Below are 16,625 nucleotides of genomic sequence, written 5' to 3'. Positions count from 1 at the left end.
GAACTGGAAAATAATAAAGACATTGTTGTGAGACCAGTCGATAAAGGCGGAGCTCTGGTTATTCCAGATAAGATGGACTATAAAAAAAAAAGATGGAGCGCATTTTGTCTGATGAAGACACATATGGACTCCTCTCTAGGGATCCCACAAAAGGTTTTAAGAAAGAACTGGATACATTTGTGAAGAATGGGAAAATGTCAGGGATAGTCACCAATAAAGAGTAAGTTCCTTGTGCCCACTGAATGTAGAATTTCCATTATCTATTACCCACCCAAAATGCATAAAAGTTTCATTCAACCACCAGGAAGGCCAATAGTAATTAGTAATTTATCTGTAAAAAGGCAAAACATTATCAGGGATGAGATTTCCCGAGGTGTTATCGACCCCTCTCAGAAGTAAAAAAAAAGGGGCAGATCTTTCCTGGCCTTACAGGTTTTTATTCTTGCGGAAGATGCCATGCATGTGTACACACGAGAAGTAACCCTAAGAGGCGGGATCATGTTATCACTACAGTCAATAAAGTAACACATGACATCAGAGAATTCAGTTCTTGCGATACAGAAGGAGTCATATAGGCCCTGGAGTGTCCATGTGGCTTGCAATATATTGGTCGTACCACAAGAAAATTAGCCACACGAGTTAGAGAACATTATTATTATTTTTATACAGGATTTATATAGCGCCAACAATTTGCACAGCGCTTTACAAAATGGAGGAGACAGTACAGGTACAATACAATACAATTTCAGCACAATAGGGTTAGGAGGGCCCTGCTTGTGAGAGCTTACAATCTAGTAGGAGGGGCAAGTGATACAAAAGGTAATAATGGTTTAGATTGAGTTAATGGCAGAAATAAAAGGGCAGCTATGTTGAGATGAGATAGGCTTCCCTGAAGAGATGGGTTTTTACGGATCGCCTGAAGGTGGACAGAGTAGGAGATAAGCGGACAGATTGGGGTAAGGAGTTCCAGAGGATGGGGACACTGGAGAAGTCCTGTAGGCGAGCATGGGAGGAGGTAATTAGAGAACATGTGTAAAACATTAGACGAGGGTTTAAGGGCTACTCAGTTTCCCTCCACTTTAGAAGGTTTCATAATAGAAACCAAGGAGGTTTACAGTGCTGAAGCATAGAGAGGGCACACGAGAAATGGAGAGCAGTGAACTTCAGGACACTCTAATCCCAAAGGGGTTAAATGCAGGTTTTGACCTGAAGCTGAACTGAAGACACAGAAGGTGATGAGGGCTACATTTTGTATGCATTTTTATTTTGATAGTTTATGTTTTATATATTATCGCATGGTTCTCTGGGTTTCAATTATCCCGGTATCGGCAGTCTTATCCCCCTGTCTGTCGTGGTGCAATCACTGTGGAGGAGACTTTTGAAAACTAAGCCAGATTGGTGGAGTCTGCGTGGGCTTTCCTCTGGCCTGTGCTAATAGGAGGGCCGGTGCTATTCAGACCTGATCTCAACTCCCAGTATAAGGTGAGCAACGTTCCAGAAGAGCTTCCTCTCGGGTGGAGGTTATATTGAGCACTGTCACAGCCCGCTAGTAGTTAATAGTAGGTGAATAGGATCTCAACTGCGGATGCTAAGGAACCCGAGAAATGACTCTGTACGGCGCTCAGTCGCGAACCCCAGGCGTCGCTCTCAATCATAGGCGGAGAGTTTGGGGTTCTTGCATCATGAGCCGTAACAGGAGGGGAATGAGAATTGGTATGCAGACGGAGTAATCAGGGTTCTAAACCTGGATGAAATCACCAAGGGTCTTCAGGTGAGGTTGCTTGCACCCTGCTGTACAGAGGTGGAGATTGGCCAACAGTTATAAGTGGAACGTTTCCCGGTACTTATAGGTATAGGTGGTCCGGAGGTACACACGTGCACACATACTTATATGAGATAGGTGGTAGGCAGTCCAGTGCTATACACATACACTTGTTACTGATGGAAACCCCTAGGCAGTCCATACAAGTGAAAACCCCTATAGGCTTAAGGTACTTGCGCTTAGGTGCAGAGCAGTAGTGACAGGGTCACTTCTTCCAGCAGTAGGGTAGTGCTCCTTTAGATCCTGGCGAGACAGTCTCCTTGCAGAACAAGGTTCCAGGGTGTTTGGGCATGAGAAACCCAATAGTGAACACCCTGCATCGTTCAGTTGGAGTTTAAATAGGCCGCGGCGTGACGTCACGCGGCCGCGGCGCAGTTCCGCGTTCCAGCGTGGAGCGCACCCTACGTTCCCGGAAGTAGGAGGGAGCGCTCTGCGGCTTCTCCTGCGGCTGCGTTCCACGCTGGAACGCACACGTGACGCGGCCCGGCCAGGAGGAACGTCACAAGCACATTAGAAAGATGATTGCTTCAGATATTCATTAGAAGAGAACTATGGGGTAACCTTTTGATCCCATAGTTCTCTTTAGGGTCACGTGTGGATATATACTAACCTGCAGGGAGATGATCGGGAAGTCAGCGGCGGTATGTGTTCGCTCACTTCCCGATCAATAGAGCTGACTTGTGACAGTCTCATTGTCATACGTCAGCTCTAACTATGAGGATGAGTGGAAATCACTCGCCCCATAATTCTTTTTTCACTGCACTTTTTTTTTTTTTTACTTTTCAGATATAAATGATGCACATTTCACACTTGTTCATTATTTATCACACTTCCTGATTTAATGAATTGTGGATGCCCATGAAATTGCACCTTATTATATAGTATTGTTTGTGTCCTTTTATATATTTATTGTCACCTTGGGATTATGAATTTGACACTTGATTTATGAACATATATTTATTAATATTGTATTTTTGGAGCTGATTGTCACTCTGAGATTATAATTTTGCACTTGATGTATGGACATATACTTATTTATCTAGTATTATTATTGCACTTTTTGAGTTGACGGATTATCAATGTCTATAAATTGATATATTAGTATCATTAATTTGTATATTATTTATTGGTGTTTGCTCTCACTGTATATTTTTGTTGTGGAGTTGTATGGTGTATGATTTTTGATTGGACACTTGATTTGTGGTTTATTTATATGCTCACATTGCCCTATGGGAGGCTCTTTGCTCTTCCCTAGGTTTATTTTCCTTTCATTGACCGATATAAAGCTTGGCTCGTTTGTCTTTTCTTTGGTTTGTTATTTCTGGAACAGAGCTGCTGCTACTTCTTATATACCTCCCATTGCTGGGTGGCGCGAAGTCCTTCTTAGTTTTCGTTCTTCACCTCTGCACTCCGATGGCTGCTTATTTACCTATGAAATGAAGGCGATGTACAGAGGCACTTCGCTGATTGGCACATTGCTCTGCTTACATTTGAAATGAAGCCTAGCCATTCGCCGCCTCCGGATGACAGCATTGCTCATGCGCAGCACGGATCCCTGGCTGGACTTGCGAACTTGTGTTGGTAGTGAGCTGTACCGAGCCGCCGCAGAGGATCGTCCAGAACAGAGCGGACATCGGAACCCATCGCAAGAACTGTCACTTACAGGTGAGCAATGTGTACCAGAGAACTGACTGAGCATCGATAGCCGTCCAACATGTCACATGGTGCTATCACGTGCCCCATCTGTGCCCGATACCAAAGACCTTCTATACCGCCTGGTACACCTTCCACCCAGCACTCTCCTGCCTTACCTTCCACCCTCTACTTCTCTCCTGCCTTACCTTCCACACTGTACTTCTCTCCTGCTTCCTTCATCTTCCACTCTGTACTTCTTCCCTGCCTCCCTCATCGTCTTCCCTGCCATACCTTCCACTCTGTACTTCTTCCCTGTTATTCCTTCCACCCTGTACTTCTTCCATGCCTCCCTCACCTTCCACCCTGTACTTCTCTCCTGCCTCCTTCACCTTCCATCCTGTACTTCTCTCCTGCCTCCCTCCCCTTCCACCCTGTACTTCTTCCCTGGCTCCTTCACCTTCCATCCTGTACTTCTCTCCTGCCTCCCTCCCCTTCCACCCTGTACTTCTTCCCTGGCTCCTTCACCTTCCATCCTGTACTTCTCTCCTGCCTCCCTCCCCTTCCACCCTGTACTTCTTCCCTGGCTCCTTCACCTTCCATCCTGTACTTCTCTCCTGCCTCCCTCCCCTTCCACCCTGTACTTCTTCCCTGGCTCCTTCACCTTCCATCCTGTACTTCTCTCCTGCCTCCCTCCCCTTCCACCCTGTACTTCTTCCCTGGCTCCTTCACCTTCCATCCTGTACTTCTCTCCTGCCTCCCTCCCCTTCCACCCTGTACTTCTTCCCTGGCTCCTTCACCTTCCATCCTGTACTTCTCTCCTGCCTCCCTCCCCTTCCACCCTGTACTTCTTCCCTGGCTCCTTCACCTTCCATCCTGTACTTCTCTCCTGCCTCCCTCCCCTTCCACCCTGTACTTCTTCCCTGGCTCCTTCACCTTCCATCCTGTACTTCTCTCCTGCCTCCCTCCCCTTCCACCCTGTACTTCTTCCCTGGCTCCTTCACCTTCCATCCTGTACTTCTCTCCTGCCTCCCTCCCCTTCCACCCTGTACTTCTTCCCTGGCTCCTTCACCTTCCATCCTGTACTTCTCTCCTGCCTCCCTCCCCTTCCACCCTGTACTTCTTCCCTGGCTCCTTCACCTTCCATCCTGTACTTCTCTCCTGCCTCCCTCCCCTTCCACCCTGTACTTCTTCCCTGGCTCCTTCACCTTCCATCCTGTACTTCTCTCCTGCCTCCCTCCCCTTCCACCCTGTACTTCTTCCCTGGCTCCTTCACCTTCCATCCTGTACTTCTCTCCTGCCTCCCTCCCCTTCCACCCTGTACTTCTTCCCTGGCTCCTTCACCTTCCATCCTGTACTTCTCTCCTGCCTCCCTCCCCTTCCACCCTGTACTTCTTCCCTGGCTCCTTCACCTTCCATCCTGTACTTCTCTCCTGCCTCCCTCCCCTTCCACCCTGTACTTCTTCCCTGGCTCCTTCACCTTCCATCCTGTACTTCTCTCCTGCCTCCCTCCCCTTCCACCCTGTACTTCTTCCCTGGCTCCTTCACCTTCCATCCTGTACTTCTCTCCTGCCTCCCTCCCCTTCCACCCTGTACTTCTTCCCTGGCTCCTTCACCTTCCATCCTGTACTTCTCTCCTGCCTCCCTCCCCTTCCACCCTGTACTTCTTCCCTGGCTCCTTCACCTTCCATCCTGTACTTCTCTCCTGCCTCCCTCCCCTTCCACCCTGTACTTCTTCCCTGGCTCCTTCACCTTCCATCCTGTACTTCTCTCCTGCCTCCCTCCCCTTCCACCCTGTACTTCTTCCCTGGCTCCTTCACCTTCCATCCTGTACTTCTCTCCTGCCTCCCTCCCCTTCCACCCTGTACTTCTTCCCTGGCTCCTTCACCTTCCATCCTGTACTTCTCTCCTGCCTCCCTCCCCTTCCACCCTGTACTTCTTCCCTGGCTCCTTCACCTTCCATCCTGTACTTCTCTCCTGCCTCCCTCCCCTTCCACCCTGTACTTCTTCCCTGGCTCCTTCACCTTCCATCCTGTACTTCTCTCCTGCCTCCCTCCCCTTCCACCCTGTACTTCTTCCCTGGCTCCTTCACCTTCCATCCTGTACTTCTCTCCTGCCTCCCTCCCCTTCCACCCTGTACTTCTTCCCTGGCTCCTTCACCTTCCATCCTGTACTTCTCTCCTGCCTCCCTCCCCTTCCACCCTGTACTTCTTCCCTGGCTCCTTCACCTTCCATCCTGTACTTCTCTCCTGCCTCCCTCCCCTTCCACCCTGTACTTCTTCCCTGGCTCCTTCACCTTCCATCCTGTACTTCTCTCCTGCCTCCCTCCCCTTCCACCCTGTACTTCTTCCCTGGCTCCTTCACCTTCCATCCTGTACTTCTCTCCTGCCTCCCTCCCCTTCCACCCTGTACTTCTTCCCTGGCTCCTTCACCTTCCATCCTGTACTTCTCTCCTGCCTCCCTCCCCTTCCACCCTGTACTTCTTCCCTGGCTCCTTCACCTTCCATCCTGTACTTCTCTCCTGCCTCCCTCCCCTTCCACCCTGTACTTCTTCCCTGGCTCCTTCACCTTCCATCCTGTACTTCTCTCCTGCCTCCCTCCCCTTCCACCCTGTACTTCTTCCCTGGCTCCTTCACCTTCCATCCTGTACTTCTCTCCTGCCTCCCTCCCCTTCCACCCTGTACTTCTTCCCTGGCTCCTTCACCTTCCATCCTGTACTTCTCTCCTGCCTCCCTCCCCTTCCACCCTGTACTTCTTCCCTGGCTCCTTCACCTTCCATCCTGTACTTCTCTCCTGCCTCCCTCCCCTTCCACCCTGTACTTCTTCCCTGGCTCCTTCACCTTCCATCCTGTACTTCTCTCCTGCCTCCCTCCCCTTCCACCCTGTACTTCTTCCCTGGCTCCTTCACCTTCCATCCTGTACTTCTCTCCTGCCTCCCTCCCCTTCCACCCTGTACTTCTTCCCTGGCTCCTTCACCTTCCATCCTGTACTTCTCTCCTGCCTCCCTCCCCTTCCACCCTGTACTTCTTCCCTGGCTCCTTCACCTTCCATCCTGTACTTCTCTCCTGCCTCCCTCCCCTTCCACCCTGTACTTCTTCCCTGGCTCCTTCACCTTCCATCCTGTACTTCTCTCCTGCCTCCCTCCCCTTCCACCCTGTACTTCTTCCCTGGCTCCTTCACCTTCCATCCTGTACTTCTCTCCTGCCTCCCTCCCCTTCCACCCTGTACTTCTTCCCTGGCTCCTTCACCTTCCATCCTGTACTTCTCTCCTGCCTCCCTCCCCTTCCACCCTGTACTTCTTCCCTGGCTCCTTCACCTTCCATCCTGTACTTCTCTCCTGCCTCCCTCCCCTTCCACCCTGTACTTCTTCCCTGGCTCCTTCACCTTCCATCCTGTACTTCTCTCCTGCCTCCCTCCCCTTCCACCCTGTACTTCTTCTCTGCCTCCCTCACCTTCCACCCTGTACTTCTTCCCTGGCTCCTTCACCTTCCATCCTGTACTTCTCTCCTGCCTCCCTCACCTTCCACCCTGTACTTCTCTCCTGCCTCCTTTACCTTCCACCCTGTACTTCTCTTCTGCCTCCTTCACCTTCCACCCTGTGCTTCTCTTCTGCCTGCTTTGCCTTTCACTCTGTACTACTTTACTGCCTGCCTTACCCTTCACCCTGTACTACTTTACTGCCTGCCTTACCCTTCACCCTGTACTACTTTGCAAAGTGATTTGGTATTCGTTCATTAACAAAGCTTATAGAACAATTTGACTCCCCCATCTATTTTTTTTTATCCCCTCTTACCTGTTAGGCAGAGTTTTCTGCAGAACACATACATACCGACCTAGCGAATCCAGTGTTGTCTTGCTGCGATCTGCTTCTCCACTGCTGCAGGTCAGGTTTCTTGTCCTCAGCATCCCTTTCTACGTCATTGGGAGCCGACTGACTCTTCCTTGTTTTTGCATCTGGCCCCTAATGACACATGACCAGGTCCGGGCTCCATCGCTGTGCATACATATGTATTATGTGTCGGGAATATGAGGAGCGGGGCAGGCCGAAGTTAAAAAAAAAGTCACCAATGAAAAGGTTTTTTTTTTTAAATGTGGAGGCGGGGTTACAGGGAGGAAACGTCAAACTTTGACTTTGCTGGTGAAAATACGCCTTTCTTTAGTAAATAAACCCAATATGATACTGTGATCAAAAATCATATAGTCGTATGAAAATCACTTCCTGTCCGATTTAGGAAAATCTGGAAGGATAACAAAGGTAAAACGTTGCAGTAGCTCGGTGTTTCATCTGACTTTGTTGTACCTAAGTCTTATAATTTGGGATTTTTGAAATTGTTTTTGTAATGTTTTTAGGAAATGGATCATTTGATAGAAGACCTGACATGCTCAGTTTGTTTTAACATATATGATGACCCTCGACTTCTGAAATGCTCGCATACATTTTGCAAAGACTGCTTGGAAAACATAATCAGGACCTCGGATAGCTATTTTTGGAGACTTTCTGTCGGGGGGCTAAAATGTCCAACTTGCAGAAGGATTACAGATCTCTCAACGGGAGTTCATGGTCTGCCTATAAATTTTGCCCTCAAATCCATTGTCGAAAAATTTCAATCCAACATCCAATCCAGCGCTAGAACCTGTCCAGAGCATCGCGGAAAACAGTTACGTTTGTTTTGTCTCAAAGACCGAAGGTTAATCTGTGATCAGTGTTGTGAAGTAGGACAGCATCAAGACCATCCTACTGAAGATCTAGAAAGAGCCTACAGAAAAGAACGAAAGACAGCTTGTAATCTGTTGGCTACTCTACGTGAGAAGAATTTCACAGGTGTATCCAGCGTCATCAAAACACTGGAAGAACAGCTGGAGGAATGCAAAACCATTATTCAAGAAGATAAGAAGGAGGTGGTCACCTATTTTGATAAAATAATTGACATATTTGAGCAGAAGAAACAACATTTTCTTGCAGCCTTAAATGATCTTGAGGGAAAAATAGTTGATGCCTATGCTCCGAAAATAGAGGCCATGAGGCAAATACAAGATGAAGAACTGGATCTTATATCTTTGAGTAGTACCACACAAGATGAGGAATCTCCCTTTGTATACTTGGACAATATCCACACCATAGAAAAAGGGATGAAAGCTTTGAAAAAGCAGCAGTTATGTTCTATTCACACGGTTCAAATCAGCCCCAGGGTTGGGCAGATACTAAAGGATCAGTGGTCTAAAACCATAACTGATGCTCATAGACAACCCGTTCCAAAATGTGAATTCCGGTGCAGTGCCAAACGTACTTCTAACTTTTCATTCACGTGGCTTTTATTTGTGGCACTTTTCTTTTTTTCTTTAATGGCGTTACTCCTTTTAGCCAATCCTGATATGCTGTTTAGATGTACAGCTTGGTATGAGAACTACTTTGGGAATTCCATGGAACCAGTTCTTAGAAGTTTTGGGATTCGGAGCTTTACAGTCAAGTCAACTTCTCAGATAATGGCAAAATCATTTCTTGACTTTGCTTCCTATTTGTATTCTTTACCCAGCACATACTTTTGAATAATATGGATACTCGCACACAAAAACATATGCTTTGATGATTCCGGAAAAATGATTTTAGAACGAAATTGAGCAGGTTTAACCTTTGCAGTGCTGGGGTATCCCCACTACAAGTAAATTTATAATACTGAAATAAAAAAAAAAAAAAAGCTGTTTCCCCTATATTAAATTATAAAACATTTATTATTACCCAATTTTTTTTTAAATATAAAAGGCGGGGTCACGTCAGGAAAAAAGACACCAAACATGTCAATCTTTATAATTGCGCATGCGCGCGAAACCTCAAAAAACTACAATACCCAAAATTGGCCATAGGTGATGCTTTAAAAGCTTTTACCGCTCATCAGTTTAGTGTTATCAGTGATTGATGGCCCTAAAATGATTGCTCTCACTGCGACGTTTGCGGCGATATGTAACGCGTAGTGCAATTGTCGTTTTCGCGCACTGACGCATATTTACGTTTATATGTGCGTAAACATGGGGGTGGGGGACTTAAACATTTTTGGGTTTTTTAAAAAACTTTTTTTATATGTGACTTATTTTTTTAACTCTTTTTATTTTTTTTTTTTTTACACTTAATGTTATTGCTATCACATAAGGGGATAACAATCCCCCTATATAATAGCAAAGGCACACTGACAGGTCCTCTTTATGGAGACATTAGGGGTCTCTAAGACCTCTGTCACCTGGGGACCCCCGAAGAAGCTGATGAAGCAGATATCTGCTTCATTAGCTTCTTCTCTCTGGCAGTAGGAGCCAGATGACTGACAGGTGAATGCGGAAGTGATGTACTACACATCACTTCCGCATGCACAGCACAGAGGGAGATCAGCAAGGAGGAAGAAGCTGATCTCCCTCCCATTTTACCTTCTGACACCCTCCCGGGCCCAGATGGGGTAGCGGATCCCGGGATTGAAGGTGAGGGTGCAGGAAGGGGAGCGGCGGCGGCACTCCAGGGGGGCACGCAGGCAACACATACATGCGATCGGAGGGCTATAGAGCCGCCGATCATTTGTATGTGAAACAGCCGGTAACGGCTCTTCACATCAGACGGGTTTTTTCTGCCCATGCGCGCGCTAGGGGGCACGCGCTAGCAGAAAAAGAAAGCCGTCTATTTACGGCAACCGGCCAGTGTGAGTTTGCCGTCCGTCTGTTTTTTTGCAACGGGCAGACGGCAAGTGGTTAAGAAAACATTTTCCCAGAGTTCTTCTTTACTGTTCACATTCATAGAGTTCCTCTTTAAATTAACTACCTCCCGGCCAGCCGCTGTGTATACACGGCCTGCTGGGAGCTTCTTGGATGTAACTGGGCGTGTATACACGTCCTGTTACATCCGCCCGCTCGGGCGCAGCACGAGCGAGCGGGAAATCCCCGTAATAAATGTCAGTCAAAGTACTGCAGCGCTGAACACTGAAAAATGGCCTGGCCAGGTAGGGGATCTAAACACCTAGTCTTCAAGCGGTTAAACCTACAATGAGAGAAAAACATAGGCTGCCATTGTAGACCTCCTTGTGAGAATGCTAGTTGCCTGGCCATCCCTAACTTTGAATCACAGATCAAACTAGTCTTAATTGGCCGTAGTCCTATAAAGTACAACTGCCATTAACATGAGCATTAAAAAACTGACTGCAGTACTTTTATTGTATAGCTGTCAGTAAATATAATCTGCTTCTGTTAGAAGTATTGTAAACTGTCAATAGAAGATCTACAAGGATAGTTCTGCAGAGTCAAATCTTGCATCTAAAAAATATCTTTATATTTAGCACTTGCTTTGCTTAGAGTACACCGCTATCTTTAAAGGGCACTTGTGGAATAAATATGTAAATGTGTTACTATTATATTGCTTTTACCTTGCTAAGATATGACTTTAAAATGCTTCATCCACTTTAGCAATTATTCTTTCAATGTTACATAAATATTGCAGATATAATACAGGATTTTCTGGTAATTGCCTGTTTTTTTTACATGTTTAGATCTGGCACAGGCCAATGTGAAAAAGAGATAAAATGGGACACAGTCAGGGCCACCCACTACTTATCCCCACACTTTATACTGTTTTATGTTGCATTGAACTCTACAAAATGCACTCTGGCTCTATACACTTGAAAATGACAGTTTTACTGAACCCAGTGCTAAACACCTCAGTAGGAACATGCTGCATGCAGCTGATTTAACATGTACACCACAAAGTAGCCTGGAGCAAATGTACACCATGATAGTGTTGCTTATGAGCTCTATGAACCCAAGGCCAAAATCTCACATTTGTGGTAAGGTAGCCCATTCCTTTTCAATGGGCAGCCAATGCATTTCAATTGACATGTTAACACATCTGCACTTTTTTTTTCTTTTAATGAAACACACCACAAAGCACAGATAGTTTCTTTCCATTGTGGTGCGCTAAAAGGCACTTTCATGCACTACAGTATTGCACAGATATGAATCCAGCCTAGGAACAACTAGTAAGAGTGTCGCTCTAGTGCAGCGAGATGTAGTTGGCACTAAGCTGCAGAGCAGCATAGTTACACCTGCATGCTTTTTCAGTTGATGCCCAGATTCTTGGGCTGGGCATGTCGGCTGGTCAACCCATTATTGCTATTGCATTATACCTGTTTGCCTGAAGCACAAAACCTATGCATTGAATCAAAAAGCTGGATACAGACAAGAGTGGATTACTAAGATTGCAGCTGCTATGGACACTGACACTGCAGTCCCCATTCACTGGTATAGAGCACTAAAAGTAGGTGCCAATGAGGAGCAATAGGATGTAAGCGGTGCAACAGAACTCTACAGACCTACCAATTCTAAACGAAATATGTATTATTATATTATTATACAGGATTTATATAGCGCCAATAGTTTGCACAGCGCTTTACAATATAAGGAAGACATTACAGTCACAATACAATTTAAGACAAGATGGTAAGGAGGGCCCTGCCCGTGAGGGCTTACAATCTAAAAGGGAGGGGCAAGTGATACATGAGGATGTAGCTGTGCGGGGGTGATATGTAGAACAAAAGGGCATTATTTTATTTGTACGTTTGAAGGAAGTTTAACAGTTTCAGGTCAGCTCATTTTTGGGAGAAATTTTGCATATATGTGTGAAATAAAAAACTGTGTCAAGGCAGACCTTGTGAACATGCACATTTCCTGGCAGTCTCTGACTTCAATCATTCTGGAATGTCCAATCTGTAACAAGTGTGCAGCAAATAAATCAGCTTTTGGTTTGTAAAGGTTAGTAACTTTGAAAGTATAGAAACTATTGCATGAAGGATGGGCAGCTGGTATGTTCAGAAGCTCAGCAACGGCACCTTACATTGTCTTTCTGCAGGTGTTCCTATTAATGGTTTTTCATACACAAGCACACACATCATGCACAAGAGGTCTCTATGACTAAGATCAGGTTTGAATGGAAAATGTCAGAGGGGGCGGACCTCTGTCACTGACAAACTTTCAATAAAGTGATTCAGCGTGGAATGGATCGCGGCCAGATTTTTCCTTTACTATAAATCTGTTTGGTTGGAGCAAGGACCCACTCCTGCCGGTAAGCACCCAGCAAGCTCTTTCCCATGCTATAGCCAAAGAGCAGCAATATTTTATTTCTATGCTTTGATTACCAGAAAAAAAAATCTGTTTTCTGCAGTTCATTAAAGAACACAGGGCTCAGTAAAGGTGCCCATTACATCTATCGATTTTCACTCGGAAATCGTCCACAGATGGTCTTTCGAACGACAATCGATCAGTTGATGGGAACCCAATGTTTTTGGGGGTTTTTTTACTATACTTCTGGCCGAATTTCCTCGATAGGTCAGGCTGGAAAACTTTTTTCGAATCGAAATGACATCGATGGATTAGTGGCGTTTTCCTATGAAAAAATTGTAACATGAACACTGCAGATGCGCAAACGAAAATCCGTTCTGCCAATCAACGAAATTCGGTGAGTTAGTATTGCTAACGAATGATTATCAAAACCAAATTGGTCTGTACATGATGTGCTGTTTGAGCTAGAATTGAACGTGGGTTCTTGGCAGCAACGAAAATTCCCTATCAAAAATCTATAGGTGTATGACCAGCTTTAGTCTTAAGGTGGCCATACACTCTACAACCATCGCAAGACCTTAGTCTTGGTTGTACAGGGATTAAAAAAACGTACGATCTGCCTATCTTGGACAGGCAGATCGCACTCTCGATCATCGCAAGCCCGCCCCCCTGAGGGGCGGGCTTCCGATGACCGCAATGCTGAACGGGCAGTGTGCGCGTGCGCACACCGGCCCGTTCGGCATTTGTCTTCCAAGCACCGTTCTAACCAGCCGAGAATCGTACGATTCCCGGCTGGTTTTCGAACATGCTGGTTCGACGGAAGACGTGCGACCGTACAGTAGAAACGGTCGCACGTCTCCGTTCACACTGCTCGATTCTCGTACGATCGCGGGATTTCCCGCGATTCTCGTACGAGAATCGAGCAGTGTATGGGCACCTTTAGACAATTGGGTTATATTGCCAACCACAGGAGGATTTTGACACAAGCAAAAAAAATAAATTGGTCATCCAGGTATAATCCCTCCCACTCCCATCATGCTTCAGTTGTGTAGAAAAGCAGTATCAGGAGTAGATCTCAAACACGGGTCCTGTGTCCTGTAATGCACTCCAAGAAATGGATTTTACAGCAAGGCAAAAACCTAGGGGTTAATCACAAAGGAGCCTTAGACTCTAAGGATATAGCCTTAGACTCGACTAATTCTTCCGTTCACTTCGGCCGCCAGAACTGAAAGTCTGCTGTACGGGCTTTACCCTATAGTCCGAACAGTAGCCGAAGTGCTCCGCCGAGGGGAGCAGGGAGAAAAGTGCCAAAGCAAACCATTCTCCATGCAAAATATAAACAAATAGTAAAAAAACAAACAAACATGGGGTCCCCCTATAATTCCCAATTATACCCTATTACAGACACTGGCCTAACAGGAAAGGGGGGGGGGTTACTCAAGCAAAAAAAAATAGTTTTTTTTCATTTTGGATTAGTTAAGGGAGGGTTATAACCCCTGTCAAGTGTTTTTTCCCCCTCCCATCTGTGTTACATTTCCCTTCACTTCTTGTCCCATAGCCACAACAGGAAGTGAGAGGAAATGCCTTCCAAGTGAATAAATCCCTGGTTGTCATCAGAAATAGTGTCTCCGTTGGTTTATTTGACTTATTAATCAAGGACAGAAAGAGTGCATGCCCCAGGCACTTAGATAAGTGTTAATAATGCCCGCCCACTGTATAACTTTCACGAGCGTTAGGGCATCTTACTGAGGGAAAACTACGTCATCAGTAGCCAGAAGGGAGTAGGAGGAGGAAAATAACCAGTAACAGTTTTTCCCAGTAAGTCTGAGCAGAAATAGAGGAGAGCTCCCCCATGTGGCCAACTTGTGAAGTACATAAATTATAACAAGCACAGGTCACCACAGAAACACCTCTGCGGCCCTGTATTATTTAGGCCCCTTGTGACTGGAGGAACCAAAAACATCAGTGACACCAATGTAAAGCTCAAATGTCACAAGTTTCTGAAAATAGCCAGTAGTGAAGGAAGACATTTTTTTTTTTATACAGTGCCCTGCTAATGACAGTCTGTGCTGACATTTCTGCCTCAGACAGATTCAGACACAAGAGGGAAGAATCCCCAACGCTGCATTATTCTGTCACATCCACTCATGAAGGTGAGTCTCCAGAGACGCGGTCAGGTGCCTTAAATCTGGACCGACAGATCCATAAGGAACATATAGGGCTAACCTGCATAGTGGAGTCCGTGAGCATTGCAACACAGATGTTAGTCACTGCCAACGGCAGTCCTGACGCAGAGGAAACACCTGAATACATAATGAACTGGGAACCTGCATTGCTTGTCCAGATGAAGAGTTTCCAGGGTTTCCATATCCAGTCCTGAATTCACCAGTAGCTGTAGAAACTTCCAGAAATTCAGGGCCTTCGCAGAGTGATCACCAGTGTAAAACTAGGAAAAACCTGCACTTTTTAGCTAACTGGATAAATTATCCAGGAGTTTAATTATCTGGCATGAATCTACCAGCGTAATTCACTGTGTGGTAAAACTATCCAGGATTTCTTATATCCGGTGTGAATCTACCAGAAGTTGTTGATAGTCGCAATCTTCCAAACAGCAGCGAATAGAAGACTGTTCATGGTGGTTGTGGGTGGGGTTATCCTGTGCTGGCTATTGGCTTTTGTTGCCAGTGTCCATTTCTCCTTTAGGTGGCAGTACAACATGACAGTAAGAATTCCTGTGTCCCTCAATTGACAATAAAAAGAAGTGCAACCTTGTGAGGGTGGAAAAGAGAATACCATGATAAGTTTAAGTGGCTTTTGAAATGCGAACAAAACCATATTAAAATCTCAGAGTCATAGTCAGTCACACAGAGGGAGCTACATGAGAAACACCCTGTAAGTATTAACCAATAAATGAGAGGCTAGCGGTCTTTGGAATAAGATTGCCAAGATTTGTCCATTAGGGCCAAATTCTGATCACCTGCTTGCCAAAATGTACGAAAATGTTAATTTTTAATACTTTGCAGAGAATCCTTTGCAGGCGATGACTGCTTGAAGTCTGGAATTGTAATGCTCTGGACTACAAATCCCAGAGACGTCAAGCTTATCCCAAGGATGAGCCCAGCTGTAAAGCTTGGCAAAACTTTAATTTCTATTTGTTGTCTGTTCTTGCAGTAAACTTCAAGGAAACTGACTCAGTAGCATTAAAAGTACTTTACTTGGCGAAAATGCTGCGTGTACAAACTTAGTTACAGGAAAAGCAAACAAATACATCAACAAGACAGGCTGCTACAAACATTCACATGCACCCACTACACTATCTTCTAGTACATGTATAATTTCACAGGAGGGGAAACACTGAAAATGTACTTAGCTTAGGCTGCAGACTCCAATAAATTCCGTGATGAGCAGTACTTGGCCTAGGAAGAATGGCTTCTCGTTGCAGTATCCTGGTCTTGGTCCTCTCGTCTTGTGAAGCGCCCTCGTACTGTCCCCTCCTGTGAAGCCCTGGTCTTGTGAAGTGCTGGGCTGGTGAACTCCTCCGTTACCTTTCAGCTACTGGCTTTTTATTGAGAGAAACTGGCCTAAAACAATGGAAGCTACGCCCCTTTCACCTTTAGGAAAATGCAATACAGTTTCCCACCTCTAGGTGGCAGCGTTGTACCATAAATTGCCCTCAGTAGTCAAGATTTGATTTGAGTCTTGGCCAGGCTAGGCGTGACTATTCATGATCACCATCCCATTGTGATACAAATCAATACAGGATAAGCTACCCTATTGTGTAAAACCAGTTTGGGCTGTATTGTTGGCCATTTCCATTGTATGAACCGAGTTTCTATCAACAAACAAACAAAACCTCCGTCTCTCTTGCAAATTTATGTGTGTCTGAAAAAGTCCACTAAGATATATCGCAACACAGGAATGCATGGACATCACCAAACGTTGGGTTTCCCTCCTTTGTGATGCTTTGCCAGGCCTTTACTGCAGCTGTCTTCAGTTGTTGTTTGCTCGTTGGTCTTTCTGCCTTAGACATGTAAGCTGCGGAAACATTTGGTTTGTTTTGTGCGGTTTGGATATTTAGGGGTCTATT

The 16,625-nt window shown here is 45.8% G+C and overlaps 1 protein-coding gene across 1 annotated transcript; it reads left to right on the top strand.

The window, feature by feature from the left end:
* Window positions 1–7,807: 7,807 nt before the first annotated feature.
* On the top strand, window positions 7,808–14,918 carry TRIM59 (tripartite motif containing 59). The gene is made up of 2 exons (XM_018553957.1): window positions 7,808–8,738; window positions 14,626–14,918. The coding sequence occupies exons 1-2, from the start codon at window positions 7,808–7,810 to the stop codon at window positions 14,916–14,918; spliced, it is 1,224 nt and encodes a 407-aa protein (XP_018409459.1).
* Window positions 14,919–16,625: the final 1,707 nt, after the last annotated feature.

The sequence above is a fragment of the Nanorana parkeri genome, unplaced genomic scaffold (genome assembly GCF_000935625.1).
Source record: "Nanorana parkeri isolate BGI_ZX_2015 unplaced genomic scaffold, ASM93562v1 scaffold136, whole genome shotgun sequence".
NCBI classification, from domain to species: Eukaryota; Metazoa; Chordata; class Amphibia; order Anura; family Dicroglossidae; genus Nanorana; species Nanorana parkeri.
The sequence above is the reverse complement of the archived record's forward strand: the minus strand, read 5'-3'. Positions and strand labels throughout refer to the sequence as shown.

Coding starts and splice junctions, on each gene's coding strand:
- TRIM59 (XM_018553957.1), top strand. CDS start 7,808: ATGGATCATTTGATAGAAGACCTGACATGCTCAGTTTGTTTTAACATA. Junction 8,739..14,625: donor ATTCCGGTGCAGTGCCAAAC/GTACTTCTAACT, acceptor TTTCTGCCTCAG/ACAGATTCAGACACAAGAGG.